This window comes from Larimichthys crocea, chromosome II, assembly GCF_000972845.2.
Source record: "Larimichthys crocea isolate SSNF chromosome II, L_crocea_2.0, whole genome shotgun sequence".
In the NCBI taxonomy this organism is placed as follows: domain Eukaryota; kingdom Metazoa; phylum Chordata; class Actinopteri; family Sciaenidae; genus Larimichthys; species Larimichthys crocea.
The window spans coordinates 2049087-2067500 of NC_040012.1; the positions used below are offsets into that span (position 1 = coordinate 2049087).

General features: G+C 41.1%; 1 protein-coding gene across 2 annotated transcripts in view; it reads right to left on the reverse strand.

Moving 5' to 3' along the window:
* The window catches only part of LOC104938513 (contactin-associated protein-like 4), a 107189-nt gene that overhangs the window by 9066 nt on the left and 79709 nt on the right, over positions 1–18414 (reverse strand). The window contains exons 19-24 of one of the 2 annotated variants that reach the window (XM_027289772.1): positions 13246–13485; positions 10317–10541; positions 8926–9059; positions 5645–5732; positions 1942–2160; positions 562–633 (exon numbers count right to left, since the gene is read on the reverse strand). In XM_027289772.1, the coding sequence (XP_027145573.1) occupies positions 562–633; positions 1942–2160; positions 5645–5732; positions 8926–9059; positions 10317–10541; positions 13246–13485 (978 nt within the window). The remainder of the gene's footprint in view (positions 1–561; positions 634–1941; positions 2161–5644; positions 5733–8925; positions 9060–10316; positions 10542–13245; positions 13486–18414) is intronic. The other variant, XM_027289769.1, reaches the window with a different exon arrangement.

Consider the following 18414-nt stretch of genomic DNA (forward strand, 5'->3'; position numbering starts at 1 on the left):
TAATTTAATTGGAATTCCAAAACATGTCAAATCAATTTGATACTACGTTGCATTATAAAGAGACAGATTTTAAAGATAATAACGGGAAAAAAAATCACATCAGCAAATCATTCCTGCGTGGGTTTAATTAGGTGAGCTGCCCTTTGACTCTGTCTCAGTGCACAGAGGAAAGTCATTTAAAACTGTCCATTAAACCGGCCTGTGTCTCACCTCTTTTCTATCTACACGATTATAGATTGAACCTTTTCAGTCCTCACTTTGAATCAATCTGTGCTGGCAGAGCAAGAAAGTTTTAAATGAGTTTTTAAATGCACTCTGGAGCGACACTTCACACCTTCTCTGAGCTTGACGTCTATCCACAACTTTGTTCACCTCAGCTAAGGTGACGTGAAACCTTTTTTTAAAAAGTTAATCTCAGTCAATTTTTAAAAAAAATCAAAGCCAAACATTAAATATTAACTCTGATTTTGAATTCAATGATTGAATGATTGAATACCAGTAAAACAAGGTTAGACAGGTTCCTGTTCAAGTACAGTGTAACACGGTGAAAAGGTTCAGTACCTCCAATCAGAGCTGAGTCAGTCCTCATGGCATTGACTAAAGGTTGACCTGAACTCACTGAACCAGATTGGTCTACAGGAGAGAAAGAAAGAATAGTGGAGGAGGAAGACAGGAGGAAAAAAGATCATACCGAAAATGAAAAACCAAAGAGCATCAAGAGGAGGAAATAACAGAATTAAAGGGTAATTGTCAAGAGGGAAAAACTCGACAAGATCAGAACATCATCATTCAGAGTAGATGAGGGGAAAACTAAATCAGCTCTCCAAATGACTAACAAAGCGTCACAAACTGGATGAGAATGAGCCGTGAGGACAGAAATCCCAAAGGAAACTTTCCCCTCTGTGGTCTAAATTAATTAAACCATTGATCACTGTCGTTTTTCTGTTACAAAAAAAAACAAAAAAAACAAGGAGGGTACTGTACGCGATTAATGAGCTGGAAAAGCAGCTTTCATGCATTTCTGACACAAATGAAAAAGACAACAGGAGGCGCATGCTACTCTAATGCAGATAGATTAAACTGTAAAGCAGAAACAGAGCTGGAACTTCTGTTCTGGAAAGTTTCGTAGAGCCACAGTGGCTTTCAGCATACTTTACATTTCAGCATATTTTAGAAATATACACTCTTGTTTCATCTTAGCTTTTGTGGTTTCTATGATGACTGTAAAAGCTACACTATCGCTCCCAATCAGTTGCATGGAAAGATTTTTATTTTGTCCAACTAAAGTAGAGTCATACGTGTGCAAATAGAGCAACGACACAAAGTGTTAGCAGAAGCAAACATCATGGCACCTTTTGAGTGAGTTGAGCGGCGAAGCTTGTCATGCTCCATAATAAGAGCTTCAGCCTTGACAGGTCAACCAAAGATACTTGGTGACAGCAATGGTGCGGTGTTGTAGGCTAGACTGGGACTCACTGTCGGCTGCATTGTCTTTTTTTTTCTTTTTGTTGTTGTCAACAAATCTCATGAAAAGACCAAATACTGTCTAAATTCCCAGTCTGTGGCTGTCACGCATAGTTTCATCATCAAATTCTCAAACTGCTGGCCACTGACAAATACTGTATTTGTTGGGGGTTGCATGTATTTGCAGGGACAGATTATTAAACTGTTTGTGCGCTAGTGCATATTACTAGTAGCAGGGTGGTGTATGTGAATGGATTGTGGATTGTTATCTAAATGATATCAGACTTAGGACAGGCAATACATTCATTCATTGTTGGTTTGGTCCTTTTGTGAAATTAAATTTCATTTTAACCTCTTAGGCTCTGTAAAACACAGTTAAAATATATCATCCAGTTATGAGCTTTTTATAATTGTCATCTTCCTTACTCCGTAACTTTCACGATAGGCTAAATCTGCACGACCTTAACCAACTCCCACCTGACAGGTGGTGTGTGTTCTCTGCCGCGTAGGGATTGGCTGAAGTCGAAGAGCCGCAGTTGGACTGGACTAAAGGTCCGGTGATGAAAACGGGGCTGGTGTCCGGGTGGAGCAGAGCAGCTTTCAGGGGGCTGATGGAGTTGAAGTGGACCACCGAGAGACAGCCGGTAAAACCGAGAGAACCCAACCTGACCAGGTCTGGATCCAAATCATCAGACCCTAAAGAAGGAAAAGGGAAAATACATGTACATTAAAGTACATTAAAACAAAGTTACTGCTCTGCTTTAACTCAGCATGGCACAAACTGTTATTTTGTTTCAGTTTGTGACGTGTAACTTGTAATTTAATCTTCTTCTTGGACTAATTGCTGCATTTCTAAGGTACAAATATCTGACCCAATGCTCATCATGCAACATTTAGTGAAGCTTAAATGGAACTTAACCTCATAAAACACATTGCAGGTTAGCAGTTTGACACATTCAGGCAGCTGTAACTGTTTCTGTTGCCAAACATTCATGACAAACTCAAGTTGTGCCGATGCACTAACATCTGTTTATCATCTACACATGAGAATGAAGAGTGACAGACAGTTTCCACTTATTCACAACCTGGCAGGTCTTCTCATTATCCTGCAAGACTCACACTGAACGAGTCCAGAAGGATTTTAGTGTCTTGCTCAAGGAAACTGCTCCCCAAAGGACTCCTGACTCAGTCGGCCTTTTCTAACTGATCCACCTCACCTTCACTCAACACACACTGATGGGCATGACAAACACTAACTTGGTTCATTGACTCGGCTGTAGATTCTCCTGTATCCCCGTAAGGGAACATCTGGTGGCAGAGCATTGACTTGAGCTCATTAAGTACCTGTAAACATGTCATTCATTCATTTATGCTCAGCACAGTCCTGCTCATTTGTTGTAAATCTGTTTGTGTCCTGATGCTGCAGTCTGTAAACAAACCGACATCAAGTCAGGATCCATAATGCTCGTCACCATCCAATCAGAAAGCCAAACATACAGTCACTCAGCAGCCATTACGGTCGACACACTGTCAGCGACTCCGCTTCTGTCACTCCAGACAGATTTGCACTCTCACCTCTATCTGTTCGCCTTACTGACTTAAATCCTTTCATCGTTCCCGTCCGCTCGGCGTAAACAGCAGCTGTGGAAGCCGACGTTCCCGCTGTAAACAGCTGCATCAGTGTCTGTTCGGATGACTGAGAGCTGACTGTGGCTTTTACCACAGCACATCTGCATGTTGATGAGAACAGCAGGAGACATTACTGCAGCCTGTAAGCTCCTCTCAGCTGATACACTGTCTACTCCATCACCTCTCTCTCTCTCTGTCTCACTGTATTCCTTCCGGATCCATTAGTTAGGCTGATGGATGACAGGGTTGGCAGGAAACGACAGAAAATCCACTTTCCCGCTGCTTTTTTTCCGATCCTGATCTGACTCTCTGCCCGCTCTGCTTTGACAGAGGGGAGGACCGGTCACATGCTGACATGACAGGGTTAAAACACACTGAGCTGAGTACCATCCTGCAGCTCTACATCCAAAAATACATGAAGTCAATATGGATATTTGAAGGCCAAAACCAATATGTTGTGAAATTAACTGTCAATTTAGCGTGCAATTTTCTTTATTTTGATCAACTGCATGTGTAAAATGCAAGTAATTACAGTTTTTAAGCTCTATTTGGGAAAAATGAAACATGAATTACAGCCTGAGTCAGTCAGTCTCTGAATTAAATCAAAAGAAAAATTATTCTTGCTTGTGTGGAATGCAATGAAATTTCCTTAAACGTTGGTAAAGGGCTTCACAGAAACAGCTGCGTGTTTTAAGACTTTAGTAAATGACCATTTTAATAAGAAACTACTAATTGCCAGTAATTATTAAGATATCTTTCATACTTGATGTTGCTTGAAGCCTTGAGCCTGAAGTTTGACTTCTAGTCACCTGTGTTTCCTTTTTAAATTGAGCGGTTTCTGTGTCTCGTTCTTATCGGAGTTGTGACTACAGCCTGTGGTTTTATGTTATTAATATGTCTCAATCTGTCTCTGATGGAGCCATGACGGAGCCAATTACTGTCTCACCCTGACTTGGTTACAGGTCCCTGTCCAGGACTAAATGGATAAAGCGTTACACTGAAAGACCTCTAGGATGGTGACAATTTGCAATAAAACCGAGGTTCCCAGAAGAGAAATCTGGTGTCTCCTCAGTACTCAAACTTATGGGGCTTCCACACTGCCGCATAGTAACTTGTTGTCTCCAGTCATTTCAAGTTCAATCACAGCATCGGATTTTAAAAACTGGGAGGGGAAATGCTTACTACTGGATGTATCTCCAGTTCTGAGTCGTAGTGCATCGCCTTTCCTTTCGCATATAGCATTGTTATGAAGCAGCTGTGACTCAGGAGGTAGAACGGGTCGTCCACTAATCAGATGATCGGCGGTTCAATCCTCCAGTCTGCATGTTGAAGTGTCCTTTGGCAAGATACTGAACCCCAAATTGCTCCTGAAGGCTGTGTGAATACGTATGAATGGTTAGCTCCTAAAACTGATGAGCAGTTGACACCTTGCATGGCAGCCAATGCCGTCAGTGTATGAATGGGTGAATTAAAAATGCTTTGAGTGGTTGGAAGACTAAAAAGGCGCTATATAAGTACAGTCTATTTACCATTTTACTCTGCATTTTCACCAATCGGGGAGTTAATTAAAATGGGCCTGTGAATTTGGGAATTGCTGCAATAATGTTACAAGGCACGGACACAGGACTCAACTGCAGGACTCGGGAGGCAACCAGTCTTTAATCACAATGAAAGGTTCGGTACACGGGAGATCAGTCAGGTAAGGCAGGCAAACAATCCAAAGGGGTAAGGCAAAAGCAGCGTCCAAAAACAGGCAAAGGTCGAAACCGAAAAGCACACAAGGAAAACGCTGGAAAGTTGGACACACGGTACACTGACAATCTGGCACTGGGGAAGGGGAAACAACGGGTTTAAATGCACAGGTAAAAGGTGATTAGGGGCGTGACAAATACAAGGCGGGAAACTGGGAGTTAGGCGGAGCGGGGACTGACTGTGACAGATAAAGCATCATAAAATGGAGTATTTAATTAAGGCAGACATAAGACATAATTATGAATACACTGAGACAGGTTTTAGAACAGCTTTTCAGCTTCTTCTCTTTAAGAAGTGAAATATTTAAGTCATCTGTTCATCCAAAAATCAGACGAGAGAAAAGAAACTCTTCACCTAAATAATCCAAACATGTTTGAGCTATAGTGTTTCATCGATTTGTGTGCCCTCATCGTATTCATTAACTCTGTAATCGGGTGATCAGGGAGCTGTAGAGAGAATATAACGAGGTCCAAGATGTGGTTCCTGAAGTGTCCGACAACATTAGCATCAACTCCACACCTGCTCACTGCTTGTTGTTCGAGATGCCTCCGTTTAAAGTGTAACACAAGAACTTGTAAATCATCTGAAGTACTTTTCTCCCTGAATCCGGATTCAGTAATATTTAGCACTCAGTATATCTGTGATTTTATTTTTTTGTCTTAGCACTAATAAGTTTGGCTTTGTTTATTTCTGCAGAGTGCTGGATGAGGGCAAACGTCTCAGAGCTGCTGTTCAAATGAGAGTAAGTGCTCTTTAACTCAAAGGGCCTTGTCTTTGCTTTCACTGCTTCGTCACTTACCGTGCACTTTGCCCAACACCAGCGACTTGATGGCATTGAATTCTCCATCAGATGTCAGGTTGAAGTCTTCTCTGGCGTTTTGGTCGATCTGAAACAACATTTCTCAATTGTAGGTTAAACTCTTTGGTGGTACACTACAATAATACTGTTGAGCAATTATCTATCTTTTAATATTCATTATTTAGAAGTCAAACTTCAGTGATATGTGAGTTTAGAGCTCCGTTTGCTTGTTGTTGAATTGTTAGAGCAGTGTTCAGTTTTTTACGTTTCATCTCACCAGTTCAGTGGGAGACATGAGAAACACAGTCCACTCTTTCAGTGAAAAACATTCAGTCATCCGAGGTGGAATTCTCCACTGGAGATTATTTTAATGAGGGCTTCTTTACAGAGAGTCTCACCATGTGGCTGTCGAGAGGAAAGCTAGTGGGAAAGTTTAGTTTTAAACTTTAGCATTTAAGGCCATTTAACACCAACGCTTGAAAAGATACTGTTGTAAAAATAACACTCAGATTGTGTTGATGATTGATATAGGTTTTATGTCGCATAATTCTGTTTAGCTGTGACAAACACAATCACAGAAGTCTGGGAGTGGGATTAGTAAGTGTGCGTAAGCTTCTAGGTAGTGCAAATACATGTGCACAGTCATCAACTCAAGTTAAAACAAGACGTGGCTTTGTTCAGACTTAGATAGAAATGTCCTAAGATTATCCAGCCATGCTGCTTTATGAGCATGTAGTATAGCTTTGAGCATGTTGGCATGCCAGCGTTATCATTTCCTCAGAGGTTTGAAATCAGTCTGAGCTGATGCAGAAATGGGTACAGTTGGTGCACATTGCTATTGACTATAGTTTGCAGCAGATGTTCTTACAGTATGAAATACTGCAGCAGAGCAGTTAAATTAGATAGAAAAGATAAATAAATCAAGCCTTAAAAAGCAACTAAACATCCCCTGAACATCTTGCAAAGTTTAGTTCTTGCTGACCTCCAGTGGTTTAATGTAGACGTGTGCTGCAGGGTGTGGTTAGTACATTGTGACATCATCGTTGGGTGTAAAAATAAAAAACTTCTCATCAGAGAGAGCAGTGAAACCTGTGTTAAGTTACTAATGAAGAGGAGTTTAAAATGGTTTTGTGGCACATTTATAATAACCAAATAAAGTTTCCTTTCTAAACTTGGATCTACTTGAAATAAAATATCAGAAATGTGTACAGTCAACACTGAAAAATAACTTCCAGGTAAATTGTGGTGATTTATTTTAGTTTTCACATCATGACCTGGAGTGGTTCTCCTCCGGTGTCTGACTAACTGGAGCATGTTGTGAGATCAACAGGAAGTCCCTGGAGGAAAAACGCTGGATATTCTGATAACCGTATGAAAACAGAGGACAGTGTATTGGTAGCCCAAAGTGATTTAGGCTTCAGTGATTCAGTTCATTTTTCAAAGGGACATCTGCTCAGGAGAGAGAGACGACGCTGCCCACTTGTGAGACGAGTGCTGAGGCTGCAGGCTGCTGGCCATGAAGAAACTCTCACTGAGGTTCACCTGATGTCCCCAGAGTACGATGTTAACGATATAATGATTCAAGGTGATGGAAGCTGGCAAGATGAGATGCACCTCATATTTCACTGGAGCCTCATAACACAGTGAATCAAGAAGATGCGCCCATGCAAGACAAGGTCACCCTGTATTTCATCTCAGAGTGTTGATAATTATACAGACGTTCAGGCTGCCGCCTCCTGGTTAGATCAAGTTAACTTCATATATCATCCGAGGCTGCTGTTAACAAGATAAGACATTCGGTAGATCCAGATACGATTAAGAGGCTTCGTATTTCATCTGCAGTTTGTTCCTCATGCCCGGCCTTAGCTCTGCTGTCATCGCCGGGGCTGAGAGTAACAACACATTCCCGTGACGGTTTGTTTGTTTCATACACCCACACGTGTGATCTCCACACTTTTTGTGTCTCTCGGTAGATCATTAGTTCCAGCATTCTATCTTTAGTGACGGGAGGTGCCTCGTTATCTCAGAAGTGTAAAAACAACTCATTTTTAAATGTCTGTGTGCCGAAAACTGACAATTTTTGGAGGGAATTTGTAAAATTCTGACAAAAATAGCACACTGTCATCTTCATCGGTGAGGAACTAATGTCACTGTTTTAGGTAATGAATGAAAGTATGTACAGATGTGCTACAACACGCATCCTTTGCTTACAGGATCAGGAATCAGGACCGTGGGGCGCTGAAGCCGATTCCTGCTGACATTGGGTAAGAGGCCGGGTACACTGACCAACTGCCGGTTCATTGTAGGGCTGATGCCCATCACAACTACAGACAGTTTAGAGTCACCAATTAACCTGCATGTCTTTGGACTGTGGGAGGAATCCTACAGTAACATTTTAGCACAAAACCTGAATTTGAGGAGTGGGTGAAAATGTCACCGCTTTTATTTTGAAAACAGGAGGAAGACGATGAACCCACATTACGACTGATGTATACTCTGCATATCTTATAGTCCTAGCCTATGCATAGAACCTACACTGCTGTGAGCATTTATACTTGTCTGTGCAAATAACGCAGCCAAAACTCGACACAGTGGCAGAGAAATGCCTCTGCCAGTGAGAGTTTGTTCATGTACTTCAAACAATGCCGACTGAAATTCTCCCTCGTCTCTCCTCAAGCTGTCTTTTGTTTTGTGTTTTCCTCCGCTGCAAATGAAGCTGGAAGATGAAGGGGTGCAAGGGGACAGACAAGAAGATGTCATGCAGCAAGACGGCGTCCCGTGTGTTTGTTTGTGACTGCTTTTCTCAAACAGCATTGTTAATGAATTGCCTCCATTCTCTCTCAGTACATCCACGGTCACCATGGTCACATTCTCAGACACAGTGCACAGGCACCACTGGACCATTTTCACAGCTTCTAGGGACTTGAACATCAGGTTGCATATAGAGGGTACGATGCCACGCCATTTGATTTCATGCAAAAGTATAAATCAGGCTTTTAATGATGCTCTGAGTTCGAGACTACCAAAAATAAGAGCGAGCAGATTTGATTATTATGAGCAAGAAATGTCTTATGTAGCTACTTTGTTCATGATTTTGCACTGGAGCTCAACTCTGTGCCTCTAAAATGTTAACTTGCAGATTATTTTTGACTTCTCTCGAATATTTTATCATCTGCTTCCATAAATTTAAGACCCAATTCCCCAAAATATGGTACTGTGTTATTGATTCACTCTCTGTACCAATAGATATGGTGTGTGTGGGTGTGTTTGTAAATTGTTACCTGCACAGACACAGACTCTGACTGTCTCCTGATGGTAACAGTGTGCAGTTGTCCGTTGGCCAGGCTCCTCACTCTGCTTCTCAACACTTCGGCATCTCTGCTGCTGTCCAGCTTGTATCTCACCTCCAGCTTATCTTCACATACAGAGACACACAAAGTTTTTCTAGTTAAAAAACTTTTTTCTCAATGTACACGTCCTTGTTTGTCTTCACTTAAACTTGACCCTCCTTTTTGTCTTTAAGGATGTTTCGCTTGGATGATGAGTCTGAATGGTGAGTGTCTGAGTCAGTAAAGCTTTGCATATTATGAGGATTAGCACGTAATTCCCTATCAATAACACAAATCCAAAACTAATTAATTTACTAATATTCAGAGGATTAACGGCAGATTTTTTAAAAGCCCTCGTCAAAAACAACTTAGGATGTTCTATTTATTACAAAGCTGTACATACAGAGAAGGATTTAGTTTATTCCAGATAACTTTATGATAATAAATGAATGTATTCTTAAACAGGCTTGACTGCCAAGGAATGTGTTTTGACTGAGGACATTTAACCGCGGCTGTGTGTGGGGGGGGAAAGACCTTAGAAATAAGCCGAACAAGAGAGAGCTCTCAGGAATTTAATTGGACACTTCACTATAAGTGCATTTACCTGACGACTCCACGGTCAGCGTGAAAACCTTAATGCCTCGCTGTCCGTCAGCTTTCTCTGACTCATTAACGGCAGGAAAAAAAAATCCATTTACAGCTAATCTAGCAGCAAAGTGCCAATTTCTATTACACTCCCGTATGCTGAAAATGTAATTTTAAATTCAAAGTGCCTCTTACTACTCTTAAAAGCCAAACTCACAACATAATTATTTCACACAAGTTTATAAAACACATCAGCAAGTTTTCTGCTGTTTCTATTCAGCACGCTGCTGACCTGCCACCCATTAGCAGCCCACCACACTTTTATTCCCTCAGCATCACACATCAGGTCTCAGCGATAAGACCAGCGAACACCCGAGACAAAACATAATGACCAGCCCGGCTGGACGGATTAAAAGGCAGTGGAGGCTGACGGGGTGAATCCAAAGAGAGGAGAGATCTGACAGATCCTGATAGATCTGGTAAAGCTGCAGAGCACAGCAGAGGAGGAGGAGGAGGGAGGAAAGAAAGGAGGAGAAGATGACAGAAGAGGGGAGGAGAGGCTGTGAGGGAAGTAATTGAGAAAAGATGTCAAAAAGGAAAAGTCTTGACAAGAGTTTAGATTTTTAGGTTTAAAAATGTGGACGGAATAATGAACCAAGAAAGGCAAACGGAAATAAAAACTTATAACATTAAACTACAAATGTGATGAAACAGGAAGAAGTGTTTTGAGTGATACAGTGATGAGACTGCCTCCTCACCGTGCTTGTTAATGAGCAGGGCCAGGTACTCTCTGTAGTAGGAGCTGACGTAGAACAGCACAGCTGGACTCTGGTTGGTCCTGAAGCTCAGGGAGACGTTCTCTCCTCTCAGCGTCATGTCGGAGTAGATGGAGGACGGCAGAGCGCTGCTGTTCCTGCTCAACTCGTACGGCTCCTTGAAGGTGTAGCTGACGGACGTCTCCGACTTGAAGCCGGCCGACACCTCTGGAGGGAAGAGACAGCCACAGAGACGTCACAGTTTGGACATTTTAATTCAGGGAGATCAGAAATTAAAAAGGAAAAATGAGATGATTTTGCATGAAGTCAATGATGCTGCATTGTTTGCAAAGATAGAAACTCTGACTTAAAATGGAGCATCATGACTCATTAGGCCTCTTGATCCTTCAAAGATAAATCAAGGCTTGTTAAAGTTTTAGAGTATTGCCATTGATTTAACATCAAAAGAGTTGAGTACTTTTTTCTCTTTACCTCTTTTATATTTTGGGGATTTTACACCCTCTCATTCACTGGTGGTGCTCGTTTGTAGTGTGGACGCACACTAAAATCAGAGTCCAAATGGAACTGGACCAAGGTCTTGTCAGTGTTCATTTGAACCGCACAGAAACAGAACCGATATGAAAGAACCTTTTTTTAAATAAATGCAGAGAGAAGCAGGAATTCTTGCTCAAGGGTAACCCGACAGGGTAAAATGATTGACGGTGGCTATTCACGGGATGGAACCTGTGAATATTTAGTTACAGGAAAATCTCTAGTGACCCAACCTGCCACTCTGATTAAACAAACGAAATCTAATATTTTAATTAGTGAGCTGACTTCCCTGGCCTCTAAGAACCGTATGAATTTGATTATTTTGCTCTCAGCAGCATTGAAAACACTTTTAAGTCTTGAAGTATCTGTGTGTACTGTTTGTTCTGTTCATGTGTGTGAGCAGGTGGTTGGCTCAGCCAGAGCGATCATCATGTGCAGATTATACTCCAGAAATGCACAACTTTTTCAGTTTGATTCATGGGACAAATGAAAACATAGCTATGTATATTATATTCAAGTTCTGCCATATTCCGTAGATCACCTGAAACCACTGCTACACACGGCTCCTTTGAGACGCGCACAGTTGTATCTGACGTGCTCGCTCAGTATTTTTGTGCTGAGCCTTCAGATAGTCGGCTGAATGTTTGTGTCTACACCCAGTATATTCTGTAGCTTTACCAAAGTATTAAATATCATGCAATCCAAAACAACAGCCTGCGTAGTTCTTACCATTTTAAATCAACGTCTCTCTGACACAGCCTCAGCAGACTGAACACTGAAGGCAGGGTTGTTGGATTACGTGTTCATAATGTGTTCAACCAAAACGGGATTAAACTGTTGCTGGGGTTTACAGCTGTGATGGCAGCAAAGCTTTTCGTTTATTACTCTACTTTAGTTTTATTGATGATTTTATTTGACGTGGAACACATTGAAATAAACTGTGTTCATGCAGGATGAAAAAAAGTCAATGTGCAGCCTCTCTTGTGTTAAATATCACCACAAAGAGTTGACAAAGCACAATTCACATATTTACAGTAACTTTTTAATATCGTAATGAACTGCTCAGTTATTATAGCTCAATAAAATATTTACAGCATCTAGAAGTACAGTAGACGGTTGGGAAAAGGGCAAATGGAGTTCTCTTAGTTAATGAACTAAAGAGCTAAAAGCTAAATATGATGACGCATTATTATTTAACATCAAACGAATGACTTAAACAGACTCCAACACATCAAACGCACTATTTGCATGAACGCTTTGATGTCACATGGTAGTTAAGTCTTTTTTTGATTAGGGGTAAGTGCATGTTCCCTGGGATGAGATGGATTCTTAACCTTAAACAGCAGAGCACACACGGATGATCTGAACTACCTGACTATTCTTATCTAATGTCTGTTCTGACTTGTGTTTCTATCGTTAGAGTTCTAAAACCACATTATGGGAATATCTTTATAGAAATAACTGCCTATATGCAGTCCATGACTGTCATCTTTATGGAGACCCAGACATTCAGGGGTCATCTTCAGAGTGAAGGACTCCGCTCAGACAATTTCCCTGTGTCTATTCTTTTATTCTCCTCTTAAAGGAAGCAGACACCGAGCATCGAAACAGCTTTTAACCTTTGACGGAGAGTCAACTACAGTAAATGTAAAGCAAAGATGAGGGGGTGGGCGCGCCGTGCAGCATGCTGTAAGGCGCTCAGACCGGTCTCACAGAACGAGGTCAAGGTAGGTGGTACCATTAATGTTGTTTGAGATAAAGAGGGATATGTGATGGAATACATTTAATAGCTTTAGCTTCATAATGACAACTCTGTACAAAGAACTTAAACACAAAGTGTGAAAAGTCACTTTCAGAAATGTTTGTACATTGTGGGAAAATTACATTTTTACAGTATGAACAATGCCAACAATGACTATTTGGTAATTTCTATTACCTCTCTACATGCCAAAGAATCAGACTAAAGTAAAATGCAGTCAGTCAGCTGTGGGTTGTCTCGTAATCGGTGGGTCGTGGTGCAAATCCTGGCTGGTAGTGTGTCGAAGTGTCCTCGAGCAAGATACTGAACCCAGATGAAACAGTGTTTTCTGCAAAATTATAACTATTAGGATTGTCACTTTATTGAAGTTGTTTGATCGTAATAATTCAGGTAAAATAACAGTATTTCTCTGCAAAACCTTGACTGAAAATCTCAGTAAATACATTTTAAGGATCATGCAAGCTGTCCTTGTTATATGCTGCTGTGAGAATAGAGAAGATAATTATAGTAAATTCTTCTTCCAAATAGATCTTATTGAATACAGAATATCTCAAACTGACCTCCACAGTGTGTCGATCCTCCAGCCAAAGGAAACAGTTACTAACAAAGGCATGTGTGTACCTGTATGGCAGAAGACTCCAGTGTACGCCGACAGGCTGCAGTCACACTGGAAGCCGGCGTCTCTCTCCACACAGCGGCCCTGGTTCTGACAGAACGATCCGTAGCTGCTGCAGTGACCCGGGCAGCCGGGTCGAACCCCGGGTGTGATGCTCGCCCTCTCCTCCAAGTCCAGGGTGACGCCGTTCAGCTGCAGAGAGCGAATGCAGCCCCGAAAGCCTTTCTGCCTGGACGCCGTGCCTCCTGCAAACATTGCACGGCATTCATTTTATATTACAAGTTTGCATCCTGTGTCAGAATCATGTACAAATCAAAGCTAGCAACCCCAGAACAAAGATGGAACAAATATTCCTGTCTGTCCTTTGTCCCGGTCTATCTTTCATTTCTTTGTATGTTGACAAGTCTGTATTTTTTTTTTTTCCTCTGTGGTTTTTCATTTCTCCTCCTCCTGTCAGATCCACATGTCGCCTCTGCTCTCCCAGAAGCTCCAAACTGTCAAGGCTCTCCTTATCAAATGGCAATGAAACAACAATAAGGCAACAGGCTGTAGGCAAGAAACTGAATCTGGGACATATCTTTCATCTGAAGGTCTGTCTGTATGGCATCATTCTGCCGACTGCCTTGTTGAATTACTGTACAACTGTGTCTGTCTGCGTGCAGCAGAAAGGTAGATTTCTTTACCGCTCAATCACTTTCCCTCACTTAATCTCAAGCACCTCACTTCCAATTTGCAATTCCTTCTATAGTAGCTACAAACCTGAAGACGATTGTGAAACATTATCAAAAATACATGTCCAACTTTGCACACATACACCGAGCCTCATATGTGATTGCAGCAGCGTGAGTTCAAACCTGCCAGCCTGTCATTTCTGCAAAGATCACGGATTGAAATTGTTGTTGTCCTCAGAGTTCTGGCATGCCGGCACTTTGCTCTGAGCCTTCAGAGCTGACAGCTGCCTACTGTTCAGCAGCAGCAGCTTTTCACACCAATAAATCACCGAGCTCCTCTGCTCTGATACAAGTCTGAGAAAACATGCCATGTGCTTCTGATTACAACCTGCAGTATCATAGCTGGGAATACATTTACAATGAATAATCTTGAGAGTTTTAATGAAGCAACATTTTGACTCCCTCTTATTTGATGTATTTCCTGAGCAAAGAGATCAGAGGCAGTTTTATTAAAGTGTTTGAGCTCAGTGCCAAATGTGTCAGTGCTTTAATAATCTACAAATGGGTATAAATAAACTTCTGTGATGGTAGAAAGTAAAATCGACATAAATATAAAATGTTTGAACATCCAACAGGAGTATATTATGAAATGAAATGCTGTAAGCCGACAAAAGTCTTATTTAATCCAAGTATGCATTTGTATATTTATACACACTATATTTGGAATATATAAATTATATTTACAATATAAATTTGGACAGCTGTGCTTAGAAATATTACTGACGTACACAAACTTTTAGCAGCATCAGAAAATATCAGTAACGTCTTTTGTTTTAATAAAAAGAATATTAAATATACCACAAGACTGCACTTCACTGAAGCTTGTGAGTGACAGCAGTTTCCAGTACTGAGTAAGTAAAATATATAAAATAAAATATCTCTGCATATTTGTGACTGCTATTATCAGCACAGAGGGGAATTAGGCTATTGAATATTTTTTTTAAATTGTCTCTTCGCTGACAGAATGCTGCTTTGGCATCATGTGGACTCTTATGTGGGCTATAAAAAGGAAAAAGCATTTCTAAAAATCATAATTAGAGATCTGTGGAGTAAAGATTAAAGCAAAGATCAAAGAATCCAATCGCAGATCAACTCCACCTCTGACCAAATGAGCAAAGCTACCAGTGGGGAAATTCAACCATCTACACAACCTCAACTCTAATAAGACAATTACATAGTGTGTGAGCACGCTGATGGAGCGGGTGAAGAGAGCAAATGGAAAAACAATTAGTGAAATGGAGATCAAAGAAATCATCAAAGTGTGTGTGTGTGTGGCTCAAAATACAAAGAAGCTCGACCTGCAGGGCCAGAAAGCGACGAAGAGCCAATGAGCTCAAAGCTGTGGAGTTTTCTTCTACCCTGATGAAAGAAGAGCGGCGATGACATGAAAGCAAAACGTTATGCAATGAAACACACTACGGATAGAATAACTAATTACAGCATTTAAGCTGAAACATTAGGCACTAGTGGCAAGACCCTAGGTACTGTCGGTCTGACGCACAGTGCAAAACTTTAGTCAGACTGAACTACGAGACATTCATGAATCCGATGGGATGAATTGTACCCATCAGGTCAAACTTCACTTTGTCCAGTTCTTTGGTTTATTATCCGCTCGAGACAGGCTGCAGAGGTGAGTTCATATTATATTCAGGCTTAAAGTTGAGTATAATTAACAACACTTTGATTGACAGGTAGTTGCCGTTACAAATGGCTTATTAGAGCGCCCAGGCGTCATTCCTCCGTCAATGTCACATTGCCCACTTGCTCAGCTCTGGTTCTGGCACTACACTGGTTCAACTCCTTGTCAACACTTCCCCTCGTTTCAAACTCAAAAACTCCCTGGTGGTCCAAAATGACTAACGCTTCCCCAGTGCTCTGAGCTCAGCCTTAGGTCCGCAGATGATCCTTGTCTTTGTTGATATTTAGATTAGCTAGAAGAAGCCATACAACCAATATGGCAGCTGCAAAATGACGCATATTTCGACTTCAAAACATCAAAACCTATAGGTGACATCGCTCATGCTCTGTTTTCATTAAGCTCAGTAGTGTGGCTGTGCCTACATGACAGGTACAACTGTGGCTGTAGACTTGTTTGGTTCTCAGTCAACTGATTCATTAAAAAGTCGAAGAAAACCCAAAGCAACATTTTCAAATTGCTGCTTTTGTCTGACCTAAAGTCCCCAACCAACGTGTATTTAATTTAGAGTGATAAAAGCAGGAAATCCTCTGAAACCAGAAACTTTTCAAAGACCTCATTTGTTTGTGTCCCTTCTCCCACCCGTGTGCACTGTGTGCTCTACACAGGGCACTAAAATACCACAGAGATGAGCAAAGCAAGTTTCAAGGTCATAGCACCGCTTGTTGTTGTTATTCCACCACCACTAAATGAAAGCTCATTACAAAGATTTAATTTTGTCTCTGCAGTAGCATTTGTGAAGTCCAACAGTGTCTCAGATAGCAGTGTAATAGCAGCAGGTTTTCTTTGTAAACTAAATAGAAATGCTGTGTGTTATGGCACCACTCGATGCAGAAAACAAATATCTCAACACGCCAGCCAACACGGACTCCGATGCAGCACCAATAAACTATTGCTTATCTTTCCAAACCAGGCAATACAACAAGTAATGTGAAATGCTGCTTGCAATGAATGCAGAACCCTTTCAATTGAAAGTGCTGTGTGGATATTTTACACCTACAAAATATCAGGCAATAAAGAAACTGGAAAAGCAATCATATGGTTTATAAATCCATGGGAGGCAGTAAAACGGGTTATTAATCGAAACAATGTAATTCACTGCAATATAAATCTGCACAAGGAATAATTAAGGCTCATACACACCCTGTTTGTGGAACTATTACTTATGAATTCACAGAAGACAACGCTGTATTAATTCATACAACTAAATAGTCTGACTTGTAAATCTCCTAAACGCGTCACCACATGCGGTGATATATTCTTTGCATAACAGCAAACATGGATGAGAAGTCGTCAGTCGCATTTTTCCTGATACATTAGTCAAAGTCAGGATTACAGCTCATGAATAAATCGTACATAATCTCACAGCTTGTACAGCAATGTTGTGGCTTATGACTGCATACAAGCTGAGCCGATATTAAAGCCCCATTGTGAAACTTTTCTACCATAATATAACCGATAAAATGATTCCATTCACACCCTGTACGTCTGTTATTGCATTATGAAACTTTGTGCTCCGGGTACAATTATTCTCGAGACCAACTATTTCACTGATTTTGGTAAAACTGGATCAAAGCATTAGTCATTTTGGACCACCAGGGAGTTTTCGAGTTTGGAGCGAGGGGAAGTGTTGAAGAGTTGGGCCACTGTAGTGCCAGAACCGGAGCTGAGCAAGTGGGCAATGTGACCGAGATGACATTGACGGAGGAAGCTAAAGAGCGAAGCCACCTAAGAGCTGGACAACAGTAAATCTGGGACTGACTTTAAGTCGTCCGGGAGAGCTCGGTGAAATAAAAGGCTGAAAGACAGATGCCGAGCTGGGCTGACTGCTGTTGGACTAGTCAGTAATATCAGCTGGCTGCTGCATCTTGTGTTGCTGACCTTGCTTGATGTTTGGCTGTTTGCGAATGCTCATTACTTTTTCATTACAAGTAATATAATCATACAAATACACATGTACAGCTGTCCATACTTCTGCCAGTGGTATTGCACTCTGGAATTACTGGTGTTATTTCTACACAGTGTTGCTTTCATACTTATCATACATACATTGCATACCTTACATTTACACTTCAGGCACACAGCCGATGCCCTGAATAGCTTTCTCAAGGACACTTGAACAGAAAACACATTATTCTTACTGTTCTTACAAACAAGGAGGATGGAAATCAGCACAAGTCAAGTTTAATATTGTAATACAAACATCCATTACCAAACCATCCTGGAAAATAACGCCAGCACATTTCCATTCCAACACATAAATCCAGTGAAGTGTGCCGATAACTCAGAGGTAAACATACATACAGGTTCGGACTGACGGTGGCGACCTCGGAGAGGATTATCAGCTAATCACATTCAGCCGGTCAATATTCACCTCGATTTCCCCGCTGCTGCCGCTGCCTTCATCCAATCTCATGACTGTTTGTTGGTTTGTTTTCCCTCCGCAGTGTGTGTTTGCTGATATGAAGGGACATACATAATATTTGCAGGATGATAAAACCTAATAATGATTTTTTTTTTTTTTTTTGGTCCTCCTACAGGTCTGCAGATCTTCAAACTGATGAAATTGAGATAAAGAGTCAAGCAGTACTGATGAAGTTTGTATTAGAGATGCTTAATTACATGACATCGCTTACATGTTCAGCTTCATTTACAGATTATTTACTAACACACTGCACTGTATATTACTGCTCCCTGATGCATGCTTTATTTATCAAGTGTGATTATTGCACAGTGGGCAGAAACCA